Below are 25,498 nucleotides of genomic sequence, written 5' to 3'. Positions count from 1 at the left end.
CGACTGTGACCGGCCCTCGCTTCGAGGAGCTGGGTCAAGGGGGGTCTGCGAGTCAGCAACCCCCTGCGGGTCAAAGTACCGCTTAAGACGTCCGACATAGAACGTCGGGTGCGTCGTCATTGACTTTGGAAGGTCGATGGTGTACGACGCACCATGTCTGGCCAGGACTGCAAAAGGTCCGATGAAGCGGTGCTTCAGCTTGTTGCTGCCGACAGAGCTAACAGTGTCTAGAGGTAGGTTCCTCGTGTCTAGTAACACTAAGTCACCAATCTCAAATATACTTAAGTTTCCTCTTCCTTGTTTGTCCGAGTACTCCTTTTGTTTATCTTGGGCTGCTGCCATGGCATCGCGGACCCTGCTGACAATGTTCAGCTTGGTATCCATAAAGGATTCCACCTGTTTCCGCAGCGAAACTGGCCTCACATCCGAGACCTGGGAGGAAAGGGCTTTCCGAGCCTCTCCCCCACTTAGAATAGAGGAGTCAGTGTTTCCTCGAAGAGTGAGAGGCACTCTGGGGTGGCGGAAGCCGTTCAAGTAGAACGGCGTGAACCCCGTGGACGCGTGCACCGCGTTGTTGAGCGCAAACTCAACAACTGGAAGCTGCGTCGACCACGTACGTGGCGCTGCCGCGCACACACTGCGCAGAGTGTCCTCGAGCACTCGATTGACGCGCTCTGTTTGGCCGTCTGTCTGCGGATGATCCGCAGTGGACATCTGCAGACGAGTTCCCAGTAAAGGGAACAGCGTTTTTCAAAACGCAGCAGTGAACCGCGGGTCTCGGTCCGAGACAATCGTCTCCGGGAGACCGTGATAGCGGAACACGCCATCGACGAACAACCTTGCGGTTTGTTCGCCCGTCACAGTAACGGGAACTGGAGCAAGATGTACCATCTTGCTCAGCCGACACACGAACACCAAAATTACGGTGTTGCCGTGTCCGTCGGCGGGAAGCCCAAAGATGAAGTCAAGACTCATCGACTTCCAACAATCAGCCGGTACGGGCAGGCTCTGTAGTGGAGCCGAAGAGTGCCCTGCGGGTTTAACCCGCTGACATGTTTCACATGTCTTGACGTACCGGGCGACCCACTTGTACATGTGGGTCCACCAGAAGGACTGAGAGACCGACAGAAAGGTCTTCTCGCGGCCCAAGTGGCCGCTGGAGGGCGCGTCATGCGCCTCCGCGAGGATGTCGAACTTCAGATCCTCGTCGTTGGGTACGACCACCCGTGGAGGATCAGTGGGCTCCACCCGATAATAGAGGAGGCCCTCCTTCAACTCATATCGGTGGAGCCGTGAGCGCTGTCGCGACGAGAGCCAGTCGGACTTCGCGCTCGTTCCGGCCTTAAGGAACTTGACGATAGGCGCGACAGCCTCATCGTCCCGATACGCCATGCGTATCCGATCATATAGATCCGTTGTCACCCGCGTGATGTGGGCCAACTCATAGTCGGGACGCCTAGAGAGGGCGTCCGCAAGCACGTTGAGCTTGCCCGGCTTGTACTCGACGCGGAAGTTATATTCCGCGAAGAAGGACAGCCACCTCGCCATCCGTTGGGAGAGGTGAGGCGAGTTAGTCGCCGTCCTCAAAGACGCGTGGTCTGTGTAGATCACAAAGGGCGTAGAGCCCAGAAGGTGAACACGGAACTTCACAAGGGCATATTTCATTGCCAGGAGCTCCTTGTCATGGACAGGGTAGTTCCGCTCGGCGGCTTTGAGCTGCCTGGACTGGAATGAGATGACTCGTTCCTGTCCAGCCGTGTCGTCCTGCAGCAATGCACACCCGATGGCGTAATCGGAGGCATCGCAGACGACGCTAAACGGCTTCGTCTCGTCCGGCAGAGCCAGGACAGGGGCCTCTTGAAGACTAGCCTTGATGCTGTCAAAAGCATCCTGGTGCTCTTGCTCCCAGCGCCAGTCGACGTCCTTCTGAAGGAGGCTCGACAAAGGCTTAGCGAAGCCCGCGTACCCAGCGCTGTACTTGTGAAGGTAGTTGGCCAAACCCAACCACTTTCGAAGATCCTTCTGGGATCGGGGCGTCGGCCATGCTGCTATGGCCTTGACCTTGTCTGGGTCAGCCCGAACGCCCACGTTGCTTACGAAGCAACCGAGAACTTTGATCTCTGGTGACGCGTAAACGCACTTGTCGATGTTGGCGTAGAGCTTGTTCGCTCGCATCACGTCCAACACTCGACGGAGGTGTCCTAGATGCACCTCCATGGCCGTCTTGCCTCCCTCGGCACGGCTATGGACGAAAATGTCGTCGAAGTGCGTCTGTACGAAGGTACGCAAAGGGCGGAACAATTGCGTCACCAGGCGATTGAACGTCGCCGGGGCGTTAGACAAGCCCTGTGGCATGACGAGCCACTCCCAAAGCATGCCGCTTGGAGTGCTTACCGCGGTGAGCGGGATGTCACTCTCTCGCATCAGGATTTGGTAGTATCCGTCTACCAAATCCAGCGCACTGTACAGTACGCTCCCGGCCATGTTGTTCAACAACACATCCTTTCGTGGGATCGGTGTTTGGGCCGGCACCGTTGCGTTGTTCAGCTTGTTATAAGCGTGAACCAGACGCCACTTTCCGTTCGGCTTACGAACGCAGAAAGTCGGCGTCGAGTGCGGGGATTTCGACTCCCGCACCATGCCTGCCTTCGCTTTCGCGGCGAAGAAGGCATCAATGACCTCGCACTGTTCGCGCGGGAGAGGCCATTGCCTCGTGACACAATACTTTGTGCCGGGCACGAGATCAATCTCGTGCCGTACGCCTCGATCCGGTGGGAGTTGGGTCGGTGGGTGTTTATTCACCACGTCCGCATACTCCGTCACCAAATGATACACCGGATCCTTGGGGTTCTTGAGAATCTCAGAACCCAAGCGCGCCTGACGCTGCTTGTTCATGTCTTCCAGGACTATCTCGTCCAAGACAGAGGAGGAGTTCAGCTCCTCCTGAGTGGTCTCAGGTCTTATGAGTACCATCTCAGCGATCTCTCCAGCCTTGAGGTTGGCCAGGAAAGACTCAGCCGTCATTTCCTCGAGGTTCAGTATCTCTGCAACCTCTGGCAACTGTTCCAAGTGGACACCAGATGCCTTGACGGGTAAACCCGTCTCGCTATCGAAGATGTGATAGCACTCTTCCACCGGCCTTGTCGGAGGAGCCCGGGTCCTGGACTCCGAGTCGCTTGAAGCGACGTCGATCGGAACGAAGTTCGGATCCGACTTGAGGCGGCGGCGGCGTCTTTGCCGACGGCTTCTGTGACGGGGAGCTTTGCTGCCCACGTCTAGGGATGTCGTCGCTACGACATCCGAGGCACTCGTGGCCTCGTGTGGTACTGTTGTACCCACACAGGAAGCGTGTTCAACGCCTTCCTCTTCAGTTAAGGTCTGGGCGACCGCGTGTGGCACTGTGTTACCCACACAGGAAGCGTATCCGACGTCTTCCTCTTCAGTTATGGTCTGGGCGACCGTGAGTGGAACTCTGTTACCCACTCTGAACACGCTGTTCTCAGTGTTCATGACAGCTGCAGCTGTCTGCGGAACTAAGTTACCCGCCTGTGGACCTACGTTACCCACTTGGCCGGCGCCTCTTCTGGGCGCGGCCACCATCAAAACATCCTCGGAGTCTTCATATACGTCGACGACTCCCAAGCATCTGCCGGATGCTTTGGTACCCTGGCAGCCCTCGCGGGCGCCCCGGGTCCTGACAGAGGTGGGAACATGACTCACCAATGCTCTGTCGGACTGCGCAGGGCGGCTGGCACCGATTGCCTTGCCTCGCCAGTCGACCCAGGGCTCGTGCTTCTCAAGCCAGGGCATGCCCAGGATCATATCATATGGATCCATATCGAGAACAGTGAACTGTTCGAGGCTGTCAAAGTCTTTAAACTTGACAGCCAGATCCACTTGGACGTTGGGGACAGTGACGACCTTCCCGTCGGCCAGTCGCACTGACACCGTCCCGTTGCCCTTGCTTTCTCGCAAAGCTTCGGACAACTTGTTGCTGTTACGAGCAACCGTCTGGCGGCGTGCGAAATTCTTCGACGCCCCAGAGTCAATCAAGATTCTAAAGGGGTGATCGTACCCCCGTACACATCCGTGTACTACGAGCAACCCGCCGCTGCTCTTCGCCGATTCGAGAGTGCGAAGACTCTCAGGGGCTAAGTCCCCGTGGTACGCGCCACCCGCGCACCCATCACGAAGACTTAGTTCTTCCCCAGTAGGGCGCCCCGCCCCTACTGGTTCCCTGCGTTCCCCTGTCCCCGGGATCCTGGCTTCTGCCAGCGACCCTTGAGGACGGGCTTGGGGAAGGACCGTCTGCGGAGTCTTTCCGCGGGACAGTCGCGCTTGAAGTGGCCCATCTTCCCACAGCCGAAGCAGCGGATGTCACGCTGTTCGGCGGACCCGAGTTCCATGGGAACTGGTCCGTTGGGGCTTGTTCGACCGGGAGCCGACAAGGAACTCCCAGGCCACGCTGAGGCCGGCGTACGCGCCTGGCGATGGCTGTATTCTTCTTGAAGAGCCACTTGAATCGCCTCTTCAAGGGTGCTTGCCTGCACCCGGAACAGCTGAGTGCGTGCGGGGCCCACTCGAAGGCCGTCCATGAACACAGTCATCTTGATGTGTTCATTGAGTGGGTTTCCCACTAGGGACGCCGTGAGCTCCCGTATCTCTTGCACATACTCGTGCAGTTCGCGTCTTCCTTGTTTACACGCGAGGAAGCGCGAACGCTGGCGGTACTCGTAGTTCGCCGGGAGGAACGCGGCTCGGAGCTGTTCGCACAGCTGAGCCCAGGATGTGAAACATCCAGGGGATGTCGCTTCCCGAGTGTACACCCAACTCTTAGCACGACCGCTAAGGTTGGAGAGTGCAAAAGCAACACGCAGTTGCTCGGTCGAGATCAGAGCCGCGTCCATCGCGAGCTCTACTTCTCGGACCCAGAAGTGAAGGTTCTCGCCTTCCTTCCCTTCATACGGCTTTACCTTCAGTCGTATTGGCTTCGGGTGAGGCGGGTTTGCTCCCGCCGCCGGAGCCTGCAGGTTCTCCCGCACATGCGCGATGAGGCCCTGCTCGTACGCGTCGAATGCATTGACGCGCTCGAGCTGCTCAGCCGGTGTTGATACCACCAGGCTCTGCAGGGCCTCCATCCCGAAGATGCCTGCCATCTTCCGAACCGACTCGAACTGAGAGTCGTTCATATGGGAGAAGTCGTTCCTATCCATGGCAACGAACTTCGGAGGTTCAGGTAGTCTACCCGCGATGGCGTGGATTGACTACAAGTGCTACCAAGTGTGACGGGGTCACACAGCACCTTGCGCTAGAGGAAGTTATCTTCCGAGAGTATACAAACTCTCAGTGAACGGCAGTTCACTGGTCCCCTCTTTAATTAAAGAGAGCGAAGTGACCTAAATAAGGTAGATTGTAAACTGAGTATATTTATAGGTAGGTTAAGTTTGTGGTTAATACAAACTATCAGTTACCTATAGAAATGCAATGTCATTTAACCAATGGTTGGTTTTGAATGACCTTGGTACCTTGTACCAAATATCCCGGAGTATGACATGTCATACTCCTGAAGTGTGAAGTGTCACACTTCATGTAACCAGGGTACACTTAGTGCTACGTACCCCGTTACATCTACCTTCTGACGATGGCCCGGATAATATTCAAGAGGACTGTTCTGAAAATCCAGCTTTGGCTTCGCTGGACTCGTGTTTCTCGACAACGCCCACCTACCTTACAGCAATGTGTAAAAGCTCTCGGATTTATCAATTTCTAAACTCTCAAAGGAAAATGACTGGTCTTACCGAAAAGGAAATTTGCCTCAAGATTGAAAGTTTAGGTATCCTTACTTTTTTAAGTACGAAGCTGTGACACACTGCGCCCAAGGCCATCGATGCTGTGACGAAGACGCTGTATTGGATAGCGAGCGTTGATTTCAGCGTGCCCGATAGTCAAGAGCTCGTGTCACAAGAAATCCCGGTCTCGAGGGAAAGCTAAATGCAACGCCTCTTTGTTCTGCTCAAGAATGCCTGTTTTCTAGAAAGGTTTTCGTTGAGTGTGTATCAAATCGAAATGAAGAAGAGGAGTTTGTGAAAGCTGTTGCAAAAACTCCTCGAGACAGCATCGTTTACCTTATAATTGTAAGCTCGCTGAAGCACAGCTACTTCTAAAACAGAAGCAGTGACGACGATGATGCCTTAGCTACCGAATTATCGGCTTTTCCGTGCAACTTCTAGCCTGGTCATCTTAATTCGAAGATCTCAAAAGATAAAGGTCGTTCATGCATATGGGGATAGGATTGAGACGAAGAACTCTCTTTACACGTATCGCACTGCCAATGATCCGAGTGCAACCAAAGTGATCATATTCTTGAGCTAACTCATTAAATTTAGATTAAAAAACGTGGGATTTTCAAATATCACATCAGAAACCGCGTCGGATATCAATCGTTGTCTTTCGCTTGAGTCGGTCTGTATACAACAATAGTAATGTTAACACTAGGCCCGATCGATTGGTGCAATAGCGCGACGTACTCAATACTGCAGCCGCACGACGTCGCACATCGGGCGGATCCCGTAATAAATCCTTCAAGTTGGTGGCAACGCCAGGAGGTGATTTAATCCCATTAATACCTTCCTGGCCATTTTCTCTCTTGTCAATTGCTACGAAGTCTTCCCGTCGTTTGTGCAGTGTACACTGGCCACTGCGTAGTCGAGAAATCGCCACGTGAGCATGGGTTCCGCATACCAGTACCAACTTCACCTCGTCACTCGCAATAGCTGACACAAATCCATGGAAATCCTCTTCGGTTAACCGGGAAATCAACACCACCGCGTCCCCTACTCCGAACGTTTCCTCCACCAACTCTTCGCTTTTCTTCAGTCGACAACGTAGTTTCTGTCCGTCCTCAATGATATCCACGTGGACATTGAGACTCCCGCCTTCTTGCACCGTCATTTCCTCCCTTTCTTGGAGTTCGCGGTTGCGTTGCAGCTTCTCACATTCAATAGATACGTCGTTCACGATCCTTTCAGGGGTCGGTAGTACGCCGTCCGACAAGTGTCGGAAGTTAAAGTCCCTCCTCGTCCTTATTTGAGCCTTTCGGAGTTGATTTTCCAGCAACTTACGCTGCAATTTTCCCTCTTTTTTGATTGTGTACTCGGTTGTTGCGCGTACGTTCAAGTTGCTCGTGGGCAATGGTTTCTCGTCCAGTGTCTTGAGTCGCTTGTCGATGATCGCTCGTCTGCGTCTCGTGCTTTCCAGCAACTTGCGCTTAAGTTGCTCTCTCTCAGACCGGAAGACGTCTTCCGCTTGCTGTAGATCGAACTGAAAGAGACTGAGCGCGTCTTGTTGCGAGAGCTGGAGCTGGTTTTGCGCCACTTGTAACTCGCGCTCGCGGACCTCTTCGAAAGGTCTACAGCGTCGTACAAAATCATCCAATACACCGGTATTCAGCTTCTCCTGCTGCTGTAGCACACGGTCAATGCTCTCCTGGTAGATCTGGCGCTCGAGCTCCAACAGCTCGCGCACATTGAGTTCAGCTCCGGCCATAAGCTCTCAAAAGGACTATTTACCTAGTATCTATCATATACCTAAATAGTCATTTCGACAGTAAAACAAAACATCCTTGCTATTCAGCATACCATAATTTCTACATTCCAAATGACGGTTTTCAGCCAGTTTCGGTTCTCATAATCGGATCATGCGTCTCCCCGTCTCGGCGCTGCTCTTGCTGCTCCAGCTCTGCGGCGCGGACGCCTCGTCCGTGACTGCGGGTGCGCCCGAGCACTTGATGACCACAGGAGGCGAATGTGTGCGTTTGTTTCACTCCAGGGGGAGCATCGGCTGCCGCAGTCAAACGGCTTCCGACATGGCACCTTTGTACCCGATCACAAGCGCCGACGAGCTTCAGAGCTTCGTATCAGGCTCCGCTGACCAACAAGAAGCCGACTCCAAGTACGTTCTGGTAATGGCCGAGTCGCTACTGAGCTACGACGCCATCGAGACTGGAATCGACCGTATCGCAGGCCTGTTCCTCTACCCAGACTCCACCAACGCTTCGTTCGACGTCGCAACACCGCAAGGAGACGGCACAGTGGATGGAGTATTGAACCCTTTCGCTAGTGATAAGACTAAGTGGAATCCAACCGGTAACGGGCTACTAATCGAGTCGCTGCCCTTCTCGGTCGCCATGCTGGAGAACTCTACGATGGGAGAAGAGTTCACGAAACGTGCGCAAATTAACTTAAAGGACTCCGCTGGGGCGACATACAAAGCCTTTATGAACTATTATTTCGGACCGGAAGAGATGGATTCCTTGAAATGCTTGAACTTCACCAATATTTACGGAAACCCCAGTCCAAAGTGCGACCCTATTGGAGGACAGAGTTCGTGGGCTATGCGAGGGAATTTAAAGTCCGGAGAGATCGTCATGGCCATGGCAGGTATGGATGCCGCCTCACTGTCCCACGTACTGTCACCCGGAGCCAACACCGGTGCGTCTGGACTTGTAGCACTGCTGGCAGCCGCCCATGCACTCAAAAGCTTACCAGACTCGTCGTTCAATAAAAAAGTCGTGTTCGCAGCCTTCCAAGCCGAGAAATTCGGATTCGTCGGATCGAGAAAGTTCCTTTCGGACTTGCAGAAGTTCACGAAAGACCCGGAAGGAGCGTGTGCATACCCCGTGGACGACTCCTCGTCTCCTATGGGCTCGAGTTTCTGCACGAATCCGATGCTCAGTAGCACGGAGTTCGCTAACTTAAATCTCGCGAACATCTCGTACGTTATTGCTGTTGATCAGGTGGGTATTCTACCGAAATCCGGCAACTTCACGCTGCACGTGAACCCAAATGCGAACGACTCTAGTGCTCTAGTCGACGCTGTACTTAACGCCCCATCCAGTGCTTCTGTTGCTGAAGGTAGAACGGCTTCGCTGCCTCCTACACCGCTGACATCGTTCGTAAACGATGGCGAGTACGGCCAACGTGACCTGGTGGGTGCAGTACTTGCTGGCTACGACGACAGCTACACCTCTAAGAAGACATACAACAGTCGCCACGACGAGTATAATCTTCTAGATGTCGACGCTGTTGTACAAGCAGCTCAAATACTGGCTGAGAGTGTTTTTACGCTGGCCTCGAATAATGCGACGACGGCACAGATGGACAAGATCAAGGTGGATACGTGGCTAGTTGAGTCCATGTTGTCATGTATCAGTACGGACTGGAACTGCGATCTTATGAAGAAATACTCACAGTACATGGTCTCGACGTTAATTGAGTATTCGAGTCTCGTGGACTCGGCTTCACCGTCGTACTCGGAGCCGGCTACCGTGTACCCGGGTACACTGAACCGTGATCGCTCTATGATGGTGCTGAAAAAAAGTGATGCCTCGTTCTACTCGCTCTTCAACGACTCGTGGTCAGACGAGGACTATGCTGTACGGCTCTTCCCGAATGCGTACGAGGTCTTCACGCGCGCCTTCCTGGCGTCTGCTATGGTGCCTAACGCTACAGCTGACGGTGCTCCGTCATGCTCACAGAGTCAAGGATGTAGTGACGGTGGGAAGGGCATGGAGTGTGTCTATCCTGGAGTCTGCGTTAAGAAGAGTGCGTACCATCACGAAGCCAGCTCACCGGCGATTAAGCGAACAGACACGCCACTACTGTACGCTGTGGTGAACTCGTCGATGCCTATCTGGACTGAGCCGCAATGGGCTACGGGGATCGGTAGCTACTCGTTCCCGGACCCTGGCGCTTGGATCGGCTGGATTACACTTGCTGTCGGCGTTGTGGTGACAGGACTTGGCGTCGGAGCGTCGTTTATGGTGCTAAACAGCGTGCAGAAAATGAAGCTGATGTAAGAACTTTACAGGCATGCAATTCTGCTTTTTCGGTAGATTCTAACATTCATAAGAAGAAAGCTAAAACATTAAAAAAAAATATCCAGGGATATGTAGGTCGAGGCTTTTTACTTTATACTCAGTAGATGCATGATAAATACTACGGTACTCTTAAGAGTTAACTTACGTCCTTCAAAGCTACACAGGGTACATTTTTTTTATTTTAAGAGAATATAGTACTACGTAGTATGCGGCTCTGCTGTTTCCATGACCTCACCACCGTTCTCAACTTCGTCGTCGTGTATTTCGTCATCATCATCGCCACCACCACCTCGTCCGATTGGGACAATGTCCGCAGTACCGTAACATGCGCAGTCACCTTCGCAAGCGAAGCAGGCTACGAAAATGATGCTCAAAAATAGCAAGAAGAGCACCATATCGGTGTAGAAAAACACCATGCCTTGCATGTATTCGTCCGGGGAGAGTCTTTCGTTCATACAGGACGCATCGTAGGCGAACCACATGATAAGCAGCAGCATCACCGCGAGAGACGCGCTGTATTGTAGCGGCGAAACCACATCCATCATGTAGAAAAAGTAAATGAAAAGTGAGGTCACGAAGCCTAAGAAGAAGGAGATTAGAAGCACAACGGGGTAGCTGATCAACGTCGACTGGACATTCGGATCGAACGAGCGTCTGATGATCGTTGTACAGAGTAACGTAGTGATTCCCATGATACCGAAGAGGAAGGTAAAGATAAAGATGCTGGCTTTCGTCTGGAAGAAACAGTCGAACGCGGTGAAGAACAGACTCTGCGTGACCGTGTACACTCCGAGAACCGTGAAGTTAAGCGGGAAGCGGTATTTGACCAGGTACAGCCACAGAAGCGCCAATACCATGAGCACAAACATGACAAAGACGTAGTGCCAATTGGAGAAGGTATTTTCGAAAGCGTCTGCGATTGCTGGGACGTACGAGAAAAATGCAATCAGAATGATAACTGCAAGTAGCTGCAGTGTGAAGATCGAGAAGAGTTTGCGACGAAAACCTTTCTGGATCTCCACGGGCATGTGAATGACTGCGAAAGGGTCGTCCATGGGATTCGAACCCGTTTGAAAAACAGAGAGCGAGATAATTGTTCGAGACTCCATGAAGTTGGCATCGAACCTCTTCTTGACTACCTCGAAGAACTTCATATCGGTCTCCGTTGCTCTGCCTGATGCCTGTTTCTCCTCTAAATGCTTGATCAGAATAGAACCTCGTCGGTAATGTGCCTTGCGTTTTGTCGGATCTAATTCATCTTCTGACTGGAACAAATTCGTCATTCGTTTGATCAAAGCACGCACGGATCCTTGCGGTGGGGTGGCGCGGGTTTGTTCAGGACTACTCACTGCGTTTGTCGACAGATCTCCAGACTCGTCATTGTCAGCTGCTGGTACTGGGTCAGCCCAATTTTGCTCTTGCGAGCGATAGCCATCTACACTGGGGGATCTTCTGCCAGCTTCGAGTCTCCGTTGTGGTAAATCATCTGACACCACCGAGTTATCGGATGTCATGTCCATCATGCTTGCTTTCGAAAGGTTTGCAGTAAGCTTACCGCTTAAAGGTGCTTTCCCACGATGGGAAGGATCAATTGAGTAAAAGTAGCTCCAACAACACGCTATTATAGTTTGCTGACTGTGGTTTCATGCCACCATTTATGGGGAATGCAAAGTATTTATAGAGCGTAGCACCACACTCATCTTATTTCTAGACTGCGAGCTTTTCGTGATGTATTGTCGAGACAGGACACGATTTTTATCACGGCGAGGAGAGTCCAACGAGAAGGCATCGCTGCGTATCTTCTCACACGTGTAGCTCTCGCCCTTGTTTCATCAGTGCACATCTCGTTCACTGTAGAAAGAGGAAAGTTCAACTTTGCGACCATCACTCCTGGGTGTAATTGGTGTACGTACCGTCGTTTTCGGCTCAGAGGCAATAAAACTAGGACGTGAAATGCACTCCTTCACTATTATAGGGTTAATTAACGTCATTTTGGTCGCGAATCCAGTGAAACTAGGACATGCAAATGTGCATAGAGAGCCGGGAACAGCGATACGGCGATCACGCTGCGCAATTGAGCGAAGCATCACTTGCTCATTCGCATCACTCAGATCCCTTCCTAGATCTACGCGTAAGTGGGTGCAGCTCCCTCAGTGATCAGCCAAGTATGGGCGAGGCAAGCGCGGCGGTAGTGCTCGCAACGTCTCCGCCGGCAGCTACAGCTGTCCCGAGTGCGTCCCCCGCGTCCACAAGCCGCAGTGGCCGTAACTTGCGTCAGAAAATGGTGGACGAGCTCAAGAACGTTAAGTTGCGCAAAAGTCCGGCAGGAAAGGACAAGAACTCGACGCGTGGGACACCGCCACCGCTTGAGCTCAATGAGGACGTGGATGACGAAGAGGACGACGTGGTGCAGGACCCCCAGGCTGCTGGCAAAGCCAAGGGCTGCAGCATCTGCGAGCGCTCGTTCACGGTGTTTCGAGCCAAACACACGTGCAAAATCTGCGCGCAGAAGATCTGCGACGACTGCAGTAAGAACCGAATGAAGCTTAACCGTAGACTGGAGCGCAAGAAAGGCTCGAGACTGTGCGACCCTTGCGCCAGGAGCTACATCCACGCCGACAACGGCAGCGGTGAGGATACGTTCCCGGACTCGTCTCCGACGCTCATGTCGATCCACAGCGAGGACACGATGACGCACAAACAGGGGGACTCGAACGGGTTGTCGCGTCGTCACTCCGTGCCGGCCAAGACGCTGTCGTCACTCATCCGTAACAAGGATAAGACGTCAGTGTCGAACGTCTCTACCGCCATACAGGTTAACAATGCAGGATCCTCCAAGATGCAGGCTACGACTCGTACACAGGTTAAGCGTATCGTGCATTTGTCGCATCTCCGCACGCGTCATTGGATGTCACTCTTGGCTATCGCCGTGCTGGTTACTTTGCGTGTAATCTACTACAACCGGAGGATTGGCGTCGAAGGAAGTGCTGTACCTTCAGACACTGCTTCACCTTCATCATTTGTGGAGCGTGCACTCGACAACTTGCTCTCTATGCGTACGTTGGGTACGTACTTACTGGGTCTGGTACTCTTTGACGAGTTATCACGTCCGAAAGGAAGTAAGATACAGGTTAAGAGACAGCATAAGAAGCGTCGTCGACGTCGCAGCAGCGGTCAACAGCGAGAGCGCACGAAGTCGTCTCTGTCGGACACCAGTGTGGCCAGTAAGCGCCACGCTGTCGACTCCTCCGCTCCGCCGTCGCCTCAGACGTCTCAGGACGACGATCTGGAGGTGACTTTGATCGAACAGAACCATGAGGAGGAAGGATTTACACTGGATAAGCTGGTTGGAGCACTGGACGAAGGTGCCAGAGCTCGCGCTCCTGACGGCAACTTGGGTCTCGGTTGCTTTATGGCTACATGCAACGTCATCTGCGGGTTTCTGGGCGTATTCGGCCGAGCCACATCGTTCGCTGGCAGCACGGTAGGTGCCTACTTCACGTCCATTGAACACAACCTGGAAGCGTGGCCCGTTCCGAGCTCATCGAACACGTGGAAGGAACAAAGTGTCCGGTCTGTGATCGAACACGAAGTCGTCCTTGGAGTGGCCGATGTGGGTGGGAAAAAGAAGCCCTCGTGCTCGCGCTGTCTGCTGCGCTTGCTGTGGTTCGTTCAGTTCGTGGAAGCTTGCGTGCGTCTCACGTTGATCGAATCTACTGAGGACAATTGCTACAATGGCGCCAGTAAAGCGTACGAGGAAACGCTTGGCAAACGCCACCCGTGGCTTGTGCGTAAGGGTGTCAACACGGCACTTGGATCGATCCCCACGCGTAGCCACATTTTGAACGAACTTCACACGGGCGACGGCGACGTGATGGAACTGTTGACTAAGGCGCATGCCCAACTGGTGATCGTCATTACTGAGCTCAAGGCCGTCTTCGAAGAGCACGCGCTCACAGATCTCAAATAAACTACTAACGTTAGATACATGTCATGAATTAGCTGCATCCGTTCAAAGAATACTTAGTACTTACAAAATACACAAAAGATGAGCTAGCGTTTATTGCATTGCATTGTTAAGGAGACACGTTTTACTTGAAGCGAGAGTTACTGATGTACCGTCAAGTTCAGCTTTGGGTCCCCAACTACAGTGCTGTAAGCTTAGTAGTAAAGTTACCCGATCTGTCCAGACTGGACTCCAGTAGATTTCGTTCGGGTAGAGTGCTGCACTGCAACGAATTTCTTTTTTAAGTGCCGCGTTGGAAATTTCAAAAATTCTTACTTGCACTGCGAGTTTCACTTCTGTTGTGGCAGGCTCACGTTCATCGCATCGAACAGCAATGAAAGCTGCACAACAGGAAACAGTGGAGATGCTCGACCAACACAAAAGTCTCCATCCTACTGTTCCTGTTAGGTGACCCGCTCTCAGTTAATCAAATCGGTACTGACGGGGATACTTAGTTTTGCACTCTTGCGTTCACAGAGGCAAATTGCTTTCTTTTTTATTTTATTGAGCGTTATTAAACGGTTATGTAAATACAGAGGTGAACATGACCGCGAGCAGGTTTCCTCGCTGCCAGATGTGTCTGTTACTTCTTCAGACGTGCTTGGCCATATGACCACTGGCCAGTCAAGTGTGGCGAGTTTTTGCTTCGACGATGGACCAGGTGAGAACACCGCACACCGACTTTCGACCCTGTTGCTCGAGTCGCTCCATTCTACGCTCCGGCAAGAGACAGGAAAGTCGGGAAGCGCGAAAAGGTCGGCCTGCAAAGCCCTGCGAATTGCGCCGAGATCCCCAAGCCGCTTTGCCCTTCTTCTCTCTTCTGGTCTGACTTGACCTCCTCGCAATCGCTGATCTTGGCAGTCGAGAAAAATCCTCCAAGGCGGTGGATGTGCGTGTATCTGGCGCCGCGATGGCGGAGACGCGCGTCGCCTCTACTACTTGTAGCGGTGCTCGTGCTGGCACTTGCACTGCTACTGACGGCTGTAGACGGCCGTATACTGCGTAGTTTGGGGACATACCCCCCGTCCACCTTAATTAACCAACAAGTGGTCGGAGTCGTCACGACAGACACGCAACAGAGCACCACGACGGTGACCACCCGGGCCTGGAAGTCAGGTAGCTACAGCGCCAGTCAGCTCGGCGATTATAAGTCCGTCTCTTTTGACAGTTTAGTAAAGACAACTTCAGCTCCCATGGAGCGCAGCACGGAACGTACGATGGGGTCGGCCTCTCAGGTTAATGCGATTCAGACCCCGTGCAGCTCGATGGCAGACAAGAGCTGTTCGAGATCAGGTGATACCAAGCAGGGTGATAGCGACAACGAGGATGGATCAATTGACGCTGATGAAAAGGATGAAAGCGATGAGAGCAACGCGAACAGCAAGTCGAACGACGCAACTACCGGCGCAAAGGGTACCACAAACAAGGCGACGACCCCGGTATCAACTCCGGCACCGACTCGAGCTCCGACACCAGCTCCGACACCAGCTCCGACACAGGGACCACCGCGGCCTGGTTCATTCGATGCCAGGCCTCAGAGCCGGTCATCATCAGGCTCGACTGAGGAGACTGTGGAACAAGAATTCGCTTCAACAAACGCTGCTAAAGCCCTTGAGAACAAGTCGGCAGCATTTGGAACGGACAACAGGTCTTTCGATCAAACGCTGGTGGTTGTTATCGTCGGTGTCGTAGGAGCTATCGGTGCGTTGCTCATGGTCGTGTCGCGTAAGGTGCTTAAGGAAACAAGAGACGACGACCTGGAGGATTCTAGCATTTTCTAACTCGAAGGGAGGTGACAGAAGGGATGGAATATCTGTAAACTTTACTGCGTCGGGTAGTCCATAAAGCAGCACACAGGGAGCAATAAGAAGCTATTATCAAATAGACTATGCGTACAACGCACAATATTTTCTTGATCTCCACTCCCACAACGCCTTTATCGGGTTCTAAACAGCCTGTGTGATCTACGCCGTCTTGACCTTAGTCTTAGAGTACGCACGGTTACGCTGTGTGAGCATGTGGCCGTACATGACCGGCAGACCGGGAATGTACACGACCAGCACGAGGATGACCACCACATACAGCGAGATGGAGACATTGTGTGCGTTCGGTTGCTGGATCGCGTACACGCCCGTGGACAGGAAGCTCAACGAGCTCACCATGCACAGCACCTCGCCTAGAGATTATCATCAACAACGTCAGACTCTACCGGCAGGTAAGACGAGTAGGATTAACGTACCGAGCACACCCGACGGGTAGAGCACCATGAAGAGATGGTAGCGCAGGAAGAAGAGAAAATTGGGCACTGCATTGTACAGGTTAAGGGCGTAGAAAGAGTAGCGCGGAACTTCCACTAGACCCCAGCTGGCAACCATGAGAGGGAAGCCGAACTGGTAGCGGGACACGGGGCACAATACGTTGATAGACCAGACCAGCCAGAGACGCGAGCTCACTTGCATGAGCGTGGAGCCCAGCGGCGAGCGCACGAAGCCCACTGCAGCGTGTACGATCTCCATCACAGCCATCGTCTGCACGATCTTGAGGGGCAGTGACACTACGATCCACGTGCTCTGCGCCACCTGATTCCAGTCCTGTCCGGCGCCATACGCCTCAAGCACCGTCGTCACGGTCAGATAGAGCACGTAGGCCCAACCAGCGCACGAGGCGCCATTAAAGGCCAGCAAATACAGATTCAGCAGCGCGTTCTTGGCCATGGCGAAATGACACGCAAAAACGGTCACTAAACAAAACGCGCTTTAATGACCAGACACCGTTGATTGGCCGTGAGCGGACTCAGTGTTGATACCGGTATTTTGGGCGGTACTGACGTAGCACCAAACGAAACGCAAGCTGGCCTAGAATGGTATAACACGTTAACCGCCTTGACCTCAACATCAACTACAGCAAATGCATCTTGTACTTAAGTATTCGATATCCATGCAGCTGTGGGTAAAAGATGCTTGGAGTTTGAGCTGCCATAGCCAGCAACGTCCAAGCATTTGCAGCTCTATACAAAACTGCCATAGCCTGCTCTACTAGCGACAATCTAGTCCGTGCCGAGGCTCTTGCGGATCTGCTCCGTGACCTTGTCCATGTCCGTGTGGGCGTTCACCTCGGTGAGCTTGCCCTGCTTACGGTAGAAGTCGATCACAGGCTGCGTCTGCTTGTGGAAAGCCTCGAGACGAGAGCCCAGAGTGGCCTCGTTGTCGTCCTTGCGCTGGATCAGAGGCTCACCGGTGATGTCGTCCTTACCCTCCACCTTAGGCGGAGCGAACTTAACATGGTAGCTGCGGCCACTGGCCGGGTGCACACGGCGACCCGAGATACGCTCCACCAACACCTTGTCCGGCACGTTGAAGTTCACGACAGCGTCCACCTGAACGTTCTCCTCAGAGAGCATCTCGTCGAGCTGCATAAACAGCAGAGTGAGCCTCTAATCCACACGTGTTCGCGGCATTAAATGTACGCACCTTCTTGGCCTGCACGACCGTGCGCGGGAAGCCGTCAAGGATGAAGCCACGACGACAATCGGGGCTCTTGATAGAGTCCTTGATGATGCCGACCACGATCTCGTCGGTCACGAGAGCACCCGACTCCATGGCGGCCTTGGCCTTCTTGCCCATCTCGGTGCCAGCGGCCACAGCGGCACGCAGGATGTCACCGGTAGCCAAGTGGCACAGGCAGTACTCGTCCTTTACACGAGGCGACTGCGTACCCTTGCCGCAGCCAGGGGGTCCTGTAAACGCGATAATAAGAGCGAGTTAGTCAATTGATGTCTTCGGATCCCCGTGGTTAATTGGAAGCATGGAGGCTGTTATTGCATACCGATAAAGATGGTACGGCGCTCCTTCTTGTTGGCGCACTCGATGCGCTTCTGCAGCTCTGAGAGAAGCGAGGTGGTGGGTACAGCGGCGAGGGACATAGCGACGAGATGCGAGTCAATGCACGTGGGGAGGAATCGGAACTGACAGGACACCATCGCCACGTTTTCGATCCCTAACCCGCTCAGGATATTTGGAATCACCGATATTATACCGGTTTGTTCATTTAAGTGCGACTAAGCGTATTTACGAGTTTTTACGACATTGAAGTTGACCTACACTCTGCAGTCTAAGATCACTCTGATTGCAATCTGTACGATGCGCTCGAAGGCGACGTCGGAGTAGCGACGCCAGCGCCACTGTCGTGTCGGGAGTTGCGGCGTCGTAAGCCCGTGAAACACCTTGGCCACCGCATAGCTCGTCCACATGATCTCCTCTCTGTCCTCGGCATTACTTTCCTCCATCGGACTCCCACCAAGACGCAGCTGTATCAGCGAGCTCGTGTCTCGCTCAATTGCCTCGATCAGAGATGCGGTAAGAGGACGTAGCATCTTGTGTAGTAAACGTTCGTCTTCTTCTCCTTCGTCACTATCTTCGTCCTCGAAGTAGTGCACGAGTTTCGTCTCCAGAGCGGCGCCTTACTCTCAAGATCTTCTTCATTCTCGTCGTGCGGTCTGGACGGAGATGGCGCTGGCAGCGCAGCTGCGTGTAGTGCACTGTACAGCTGCGCAAGACGAGCGAGCTGTCGGGACTCGAGGTGTTCGTGCTTCGCGTATAGACTGGCGGTCCATCGTTCCGCAGCCTCGGTCTTCATCTCTTCGGTCTCGTCGACTCGCCAGCTCAGCTGCAGCTGGAACGCTGGCTGCGACAACGTCAGGCGCTGGATCTGGCCAGTCTGTTGCGAAGCTCGCAGCTCCTGTAGCATCCGCCGTTCATTGGTTGCTGCAGCCACCGCAGCAGCGTTCGTCTCTCCCTCCTGTTGCGCATTTGAAGTCGCCAAAGGCGTTACCGAGTGTAGTGTTTCCCGGGTCCGAATACCAAAACTCCAACACAGCGATGCGGGGGCCAACCCGCACGAAATAGTAGCCGAATGTATTGATGTGTTGGTGACTTGGAAGATTGGAAAGTGAGTGCCTTGGGAGACCGTAAGTCTGGTGCTAACCAGCCCGTGCTCGCCAAGGTGAGCCCAAAGAGAGAGAGGCAGACTATCGTGGACAGACTGCTGAGAATGTACATGCAACACACCAAAGGAAACATGCAGTTGGGCTTACTAGATCCTAATACATCTTGGTAAGTCAACTTGCTCACCAAGATCACAGAGCTGTACCCATTGTCCACAGAGGAATGCCGTCGGACACATGCGGGTACTTCTGTGATCTTCACTGTCGACATCTCTCGATTACTGAGCCCGCCGCTCAGCACCAGATCTGGATGTCTGTCAGCCAGCTCGAAGTTCCACTGCGGTGAATCCAAGCTGGAAAACCCGGAATCCATTACACAGCCCCCGAAGCTTGGTTCACCGCTCTACTCAGTCGGTCACCGACAACAGCATGACTAGCTGCGCTGGCCACGGTCCCTACGACGTCGTGTAGATCGGCTCGAAATCCTGCGAGGTGTCGCTGTGACTCCTGCACTTGCGGCCATTGACCGAGTTTGGCGTCCTACAGGTTGGTCCAGTCCGTGTTCCCTGTCCAACCCAGTCGCGGCCTGCCCCAAACTTGACTGTACTCCTCGTGGAGCACTACCCTCACCGAGGATAGTTTCATTCTGCTGAATGCTCTGCTCCTGTGTAGATCGTCGTCGCTTCCTGCCCGTGTGTCGTCGTCTTGCTGGACGCTTACCACGAACGCCACCGGAACCCGGAGCAGTTGAGTCAGCCTGCTGCTGATCAACACTGGCATCTGAAGAGCCAACCTGCCGCTGGTCTCCACTTGGATGTATCTTGTCCCAGGCCTTCCGAAGTTCTTGGTCGTCTGACTGCTTCACGTAGCTCTCCACCAGGACACGAATCTCTTTCGCGAGGTCCGACATCGGCTCGTACGAATCCTCGATGGGTTGTAAGCCCTTCCATCCAACTTGTATCTCGAAATCCTTAATCTCGTTGTTCCACTGATGACCCTTCAGTTTATCGACAGATAACACGATGCCTTGAGATGATACGTGTTCTAACAGCTCGTCTGTTACCTCCAAACTTTCATCCACATACATCTTCAGTCTCGACGCATGTACATCCATTTCGTCGCCTGTGACTAAATGCTGTAATCGGAATGAATGAGCATCAGCGCGTATCACTCGGTATGGGCCAACCCACGTCACTTGTAGTTTATTCTTGTGCTTCTCATCAACTCGAGAACGAAGAACGAAATCGCCGACAGAAAAGCTCACCATATTCTCGCCACGTTCGCGCTTCTTGTTTAAAAGACGCTGCTTCAATCGCTGGTCCTCCACTGCACTATGCATGGCCTGGATACTTCCCCGTAGCTCGGCTAGATATCCATCGATCTCCTCAGATTCAGGAATCGTCTGCAAGTTGTTGCCATCAGGAAGATAAAATTCACGTAAGGGAGTTGGGTTCTGCAGTCCAGTGAAAAGCTCCAATGGGGAATGGTTTCCGAGGGATGGCACAGCAGTGTGATTTAGATTTGCCTGCACCATCGGAACCAGATATACCCAATCCTTCTGACTTATCTTGTACGTGATAATCATTGCCCTGACGACTTGAAGAATGTCCCGATTAACTCTCTCGACTGATCCATTAATCCATGGACAGTATGCTGGTGTGAACGTCTGCTGCGTCCGTAGTCTGCGGCTCAACTCCGCCACCACTTCATTCTTGAAGTGCGTGCCTTGGTCCGACATCCACTCCGGCGGAATGCCGAACCTCGAGTGCCATGCTAACAGAGCTTCCACCGTCACTCTGCTGTCAGCCGTGTCTACCACGACTAACTCACAGTAGTGAGTAGCGTGGTCCTTCAAGACCAGGATATATTTGCTATCTCCATAACTTGGTCTCATAGAGAGAAAATCAAAATGTAAGACTTGGTTGCGTGTACTGCAGTCGATCACTTCGCCCCACGGACGTGGGATAATTTCCCCCCCTCGACAATGCAGGCACAGCAAACAATCTTTCACGAATTTCTTCACGATAACTGCAACGTTGTCAATCACAAAAAGTCGCTTGAGGTGAGTGATCATAGCCTTCTGGCCTCGGTGGCCTTGGGCTCCACAATGCGCGACAATGCATAGTCGCTGGATCAACTCGGAAGCTTCCGAAGGCACCCAAATGCGCCCTTTTAGTGTAATCGTTCCGTCTTCTGTAGTTGACGACCCTGCCGGTCGCTCGTACTGAGCTTGAACAGTAGAAAGTTCCTCCAATGTTGGCCAAACGAAATCTTCATCGTCCAGTGGTCGGAGTCTCACCTTGGTTGGTGCCGTTTGCTGCCGTACAGCTTTAATACGTTTCATTATAGCCACTGGAGTGTGATTTCCGGCCCATCGCGAGATCATGTCGGCCCATACATTGTCAGGACCTGGTACATGTTCGATGATGTACCTGACATTCATGAGTTTCATCGCCCACCTGAGAAGCTTGCCTTTCACGTACTTCTTGACACTTTCGTGTGGCGCGAAAACATGGATCAAATTTCTATGATCACAAAACATTTGAAATGGTTGAGGCCGTAGCAGCAAATAGTCCATCTTCTCACAGGCCAATACAATTGGCAGGGCTTCCTTTTCGATGACAGTCCAGTTCAACTGGCTGCCAGTGAAAGTCCCGCTCATGCACTGGATGAGGCGGTGCTGCTGCTCGGTGACTGGCCGCTTCGGGTCGTACTCCTTCACTTGGGTCACGATAGCTTGCGTCTGTGAATAGGCACGTCGTGGCGTTATCGTCGGGAAAATTCATTGTTGTCGACGTCGCCAACAACTCCTTCACTTGGTCGAAAGCTTGCCGTCCCTCCTCGTTCAACTTGATCTCAATTCCCGCTGCGGCGCGTCGTGTACGCCTTGTGCTCGCAAGGGCTTCATCGAGACGGCGTTGGATGTAATGGGCTCTCCCCAGTTGCATATGTAGGTAGTTTTATAGGTTCTTTGTAGTGGTTCACACCATTACATAGGTAGGTAGAATTGCATTACAAAAGTAGGTGCAGCAGCACACGAGTAGCGTGTGCTGAACTGCCGTCACCTTATTGGTTGAAATATGGGGAGCCAGACCCATAATCAACCAATAAGGAGTTGACGTGTATTTGAGTGGTCAGGGCAAGCTGCCCTGGACCTAAATAAAAACAGAGTTAATTTTCCTTCAGACTAAGTACTTGGTTTCAGTATCACTGAACTTGTACGCTTCCTCATCACTACGTGTAAGCAAGTAACGGACACCCCAGGCCCGTTACACCTGGTAGCACTTTGGAGTCCTTCCCATGACCAAGTTCACGATGAGCCAAGGTATGACGTCTGAAACTCCAGGGCCGACCCTGACACATGCGGCTTTCCCTCATCTCACTCGTGTCGAGTGGGAAGCCCTTCACCGCCTCGCGGCGGTGTCTGGTGAGGCTGTAATCGCGTCGCTGCTGAGCTCAGCGACGTCCGACCAACAAAGCCAAGCAGCCCAAGAGTTCATGGAACGCGAGCTAGCCGATGCGAATCGGCGAGCAACAACTCCCGCGCGTTCCTCGAAAAATGATGTCGTGAAGCTAGAGACGTCTACCTACTCCGGTGAAGGAGCGAATCGCCTCCCGCTGAACCGGTGGTTTCGCGAGGTCGACATCGCGATTGCTTCGAGAATGATCGAAGCGCAAGGGACAGAGGTCAATTTCTTATTGTCCCGGTTGTCCGGGAAGGCCAAGGAATGGGCCCTCGGTAAACTTGTCGTTGATCACGACGCATTCCCCACTCTGGAGTCTCTCCAGAAAGATCTCAGGCTCGCGTTCGAGCCACATCAAGACGAATCCCGCGTGCGTGCCGAGTTCTTCGCCCTTCGTCAAGGCAAAATGACTATGCGCGACTACGTTCAAAAGACTCGCCACCTCGCGTCATGCATCGTGACAAATCCGATTGACGCAGCATCGCAGGTCCATGTATTCGTATTCGGCATGCGTGAAGGCATGACACGGTACTGTCTGACCCGAGCGGAACCTTCCTCTCTCGAGGAAGCATTCGCCCTCGCGCTACGCGAAGACTACGTTGTGGCGGCGTCTTACGCGCGCGCGATGTCAACGGCAGCTCGTGAGTCAGCCCCCGAGCCCATGGAGATCGACGCGATTGACGCATCGAATAATCATCGTCAGTCGACTTCTCGTGGGCCCAACGGCCGTCCTAATCGCCCGCTCACTTGCTTCCGCTGCCGGAAGATCGGTCATCGCGCGGCGGAATGCCGCGCGCCAGCGCCGGTACTCGCGCACACCGCTGAAGTCTCACCTGCCGTTCAGTCAAAAAACGGTCAGGGCCAGTAGGTGCGGGGCGCCCTACTGGCTGGAATGGAGGTCCGGGCCCCCCGGTGGCTACCCAACCTTCTAGCTCTCCTGTGCTCCACGCACACTTTAATGCCACCACCACGTCGGGCGACTCGAGGCTGATCATCGTCAGTCTTATGTCGCCGGCGCCCGGCGACCACTTCGCGCGCTCCTGGACTCAGGAGCGTCGAATAACTTCTTTCGCGAATCGTGCTTATCGATGCTTCCAAGAGAGATCGCAGTCCGTGATGGTCGAGGTCAGGTCGTCGTCAAACTTGCTGACGGAAAGCCACGCCGCGTTGCGCGGCGCGAAATCACGTTGCCATACACATTCGACGGCTTCCGCAGCAACGACGACTTCCTCGTGATTGAGATGAACTACGCGTTCGACTGCATCTTGGGTATCCCGTGGTTGTCACGATATCAACCAGAGATTGACTGGTTGGCTCGGTCGGTTAAACACCGCTCTGGCTTCGATGTGAGTGAGGTGTTCACACACCTCCTGGTTGCCCAGAAGGACTGGCCCCATGTCAGGGTCGTGGACCGGTTGTCCACAATGCAGGTTGAGCAGAGAGCGAGCGATGGCCCCCTCTGGGGGTTTGTCTTGCACAGCGCTGTTGCGCGAAAACCCCTCGCTGCGAAGCGAGGTTGTTAACACTTTGGCGGTAGAGCAGGGGCTCCCGCAATCCGAGCAGTCGAGCATGAGTTCCCGTCACGCAACACGGCGGTCGAGCATGAGTTCCCGTCACGCAACACGGCGGTCGAGCATGAGTTCCCGTCACGCAACACGACGGTCGAGCATGAGTTCCCGTCACGCAACACGACGGTCGAGCATGGGTTCCCGCAACACACCAAGGCGGTTGAGCATGGGTTCCCGCAAAACACTCTAGCGGTTGAGCAGAGGTTCCCGCAACGCGATTCGGCGGTCGAGCAGTTGGAGCTCCCGTCATCCACAGCGGTGGTCGAGCAGTTGACACTCCCACCGGCTACGACGGCGATCGAGCAGGGGCTCTCGCCAGTCGATGGCGCGGTCGAGCATCGAGAGCTCCCGCGCACTACCGACACGGTTGATGGTGCCCCTCCGTGTCTAGAGGGGGGTGATCCCTCGTCCAGCGATAGCGAGTCTTCTGTCTCGAGCAGCGGTTCGAGACGCCGCAAGAAGAAATCCAAGCGACGCCGCCTTAAGCGACGTGGTCAGCCCACCGCCGATATCGCAGTGAATGAGTCCATACACGTCCTGGAACACGTGGAAGGAGGCGTCGTTCGCTCACGCACACTTGACATTGAGAGCCCACCTCGCGAAGCTTCTTCCATGACACGCCTTCCGGGTCTTTCCTGGAAGCATTTTCTGCGCGATCTGAAGTCAGGAGACATCGAGCAGGTCTGCTTGATCACCGAGTCTGCCTCGGCGGAAGAGATCCACACGGTCGCTACCGACAATCTTCCACTTCGTCCAAAGAACGCTGAGCCGAAGTTGGCGCGCAAAGAGCGCTTCGCTGCCCAGTCATGGGAGTCACTCCGCGACTCGGGCAATCCAGTATACGACACCGTCCGCGAGTTCGCGGATGTTTTTCCCGACAAGATTCCAGCTGAGCTCCCTGCTGACAGAGGCATTCGCCATGAGATTGATCTCACGCCGGGTTCCAAGTACTGTGTGACGCGACAGTGGCCCCTCCCACGCGATCAGGTTAAAGCCATTGACGACTTCTTCGAGAGCCGCCGCAAAGCGGGTCACGTGCGCGAGAGTACCTCGCCACACTCGAGTCCGACGTTCTGCGTGAAGAAGGCCACGGGTGGTTGGCGCATTGTTCACGCTTTTAACAAGCTAAACGACGCCACCATTCCAGCACAAACGCCGATCCCTCGGAAGGATATGGTACTTGACACCATGGGCCGCAGTGTTATTTTCAGCACCATCGACCTGACCGATGGCTTCTATCAGATCTTGATGCGACTCAGCGACGTCCCGCTCACAGCGGTGAGCACTCCCAGCGGGATGCTGTGGGAGTGGCTTGTCATGCCGCAGGGCCTGAAAAACGCACCAGCCACGTTCAATCGCATGGTTTCCCACGTTCTGCGCCCACTTCGCGACTTCGCTCCGAGCTACTTCGTTGACATCTTCGTTCACAGCCGCGCTGAGGGCGATCTCAGCGCCACAGAAGCTCACTTAAATCACTTACGACAAGTGTTCCAAGTCATGCACGAAAACAAACTGTACGCGAACTTGAAGAAGTGCATCTTCTGTGCCCCGGAGATTCCGGTGCTTGGCTGTTATGTGAGCAAAAATGGTGTCCGAGCGGATCCTGAGAAGGTCTCGTCCATTTGTGCGTGGCCCACGCCG

The 25,498-nt window shown here is 53.7% G+C and overlaps 6 protein-coding genes across 6 annotated transcripts; 2 read left to right on the top strand and 4 right to left on the bottom strand.

Moving 5' to 3' along the window:
- Nucleotides 1-6,417: 6,417 nt before the first annotated feature.
- On the bottom strand, nucleotides 6,418-7,545 carry PITG_14836 (uncharacterized protein; the record flags this gene model as incomplete). Its single annotated transcript, XM_002898991.1, has 2 exons — nucleotides 6,418-6,464; nucleotides 6,528-7,545. 2 exons carry the CDS (start codon nucleotides 7,543-7,545, stop codon nucleotides 6,418-6,420), a joined length of 1,065 nt encoding a protein of 354 aa, XP_002899037.1.
- Nucleotides 7,546-7,696: 151 nt separating this feature from the next.
- PITG_14835 (uncharacterized protein) lies at nucleotides 7,697-9,856 on the top strand (the record flags this gene model as incomplete). Its single annotated transcript, XM_002898990.1, has 1 exon — nucleotides 7,697-9,856. One exon carries the CDS (start codon nucleotides 7,697-7,699, stop codon nucleotides 9,854-9,856), a length of 2,160 nt encoding a protein of 719 aa, XP_002899036.1.
- Nucleotides 9,857-10,074: 218 nt separating this feature from the next.
- On the bottom strand, nucleotides 10,075-11,400 carry PITG_14834 (uncharacterized protein; the record flags this gene model as incomplete). Its single annotated transcript, XM_002898989.1, has 1 exon — nucleotides 10,075-11,400. The coding sequence occupies one exon, from the start codon at nucleotides 11,398-11,400 to the stop codon at nucleotides 10,075-10,077; it is 1,326 nt and encodes a 441-aa protein (XP_002899035.1).
- Nucleotides 11,401-12,044: 644 nt separating this feature from the next.
- On the top strand, nucleotides 12,045-13,936 carry PITG_14833 (uncharacterized protein; the record flags this gene model as incomplete). The annotated part of the gene is made up of 1 exon (XM_002898988.1): nucleotides 12,045-13,936. The coding sequence occupies one exon, from the start codon at nucleotides 12,045-12,047 to the stop codon at nucleotides 13,845-13,847; it is 1,803 nt and encodes a 600-aa protein (XP_002899034.1).
- Nucleotides 13,937-14,595: 659 nt separating this feature from the next.
- PITG_14832 (uncharacterized protein) lies at nucleotides 14,596-15,404 on the bottom strand (the record flags this gene model as incomplete). Its single annotated transcript, XM_002898987.1, has 2 exons — nucleotides 14,596-15,003; nucleotides 15,339-15,404. 2 exons carry the CDS (start codon nucleotides 15,402-15,404, stop codon nucleotides 14,596-14,598), a joined length of 474 nt encoding a protein of 157 aa, XP_002899033.1.
- Nucleotides 15,319-16,599, bottom strand: PITG_14831 (uncharacterized protein; the record flags this gene model as incomplete). Its single annotated transcript, XM_002898986.1, has 2 exons — nucleotides 15,319-16,059; nucleotides 16,123-16,599. 2 exons carry the CDS (start codon nucleotides 16,595-16,597, stop codon nucleotides 15,848-15,850), a joined length of 687 nt encoding a protein of 228 aa, XP_002899032.1.
- Nucleotides 16,600-25,498: the final 8,899 nt, after the last annotated feature.

The sequence above is a fragment of the Phytophthora infestans genome, genomic scaffold (assembly GCF_000142945.1).
Source record: "Phytophthora infestans T30-4 supercont1.33 genomic scaffold, whole genome shotgun sequence".
Taxonomy (NCBI): Eukaryota; Oomycota; class Peronosporomycetes; order Peronosporales; family Peronosporaceae; genus Phytophthora; species Phytophthora infestans.
The sequence above is the reverse complement of the archived record's forward strand: the minus strand, read 5'-3'. Positions and strand labels throughout refer to the sequence as shown.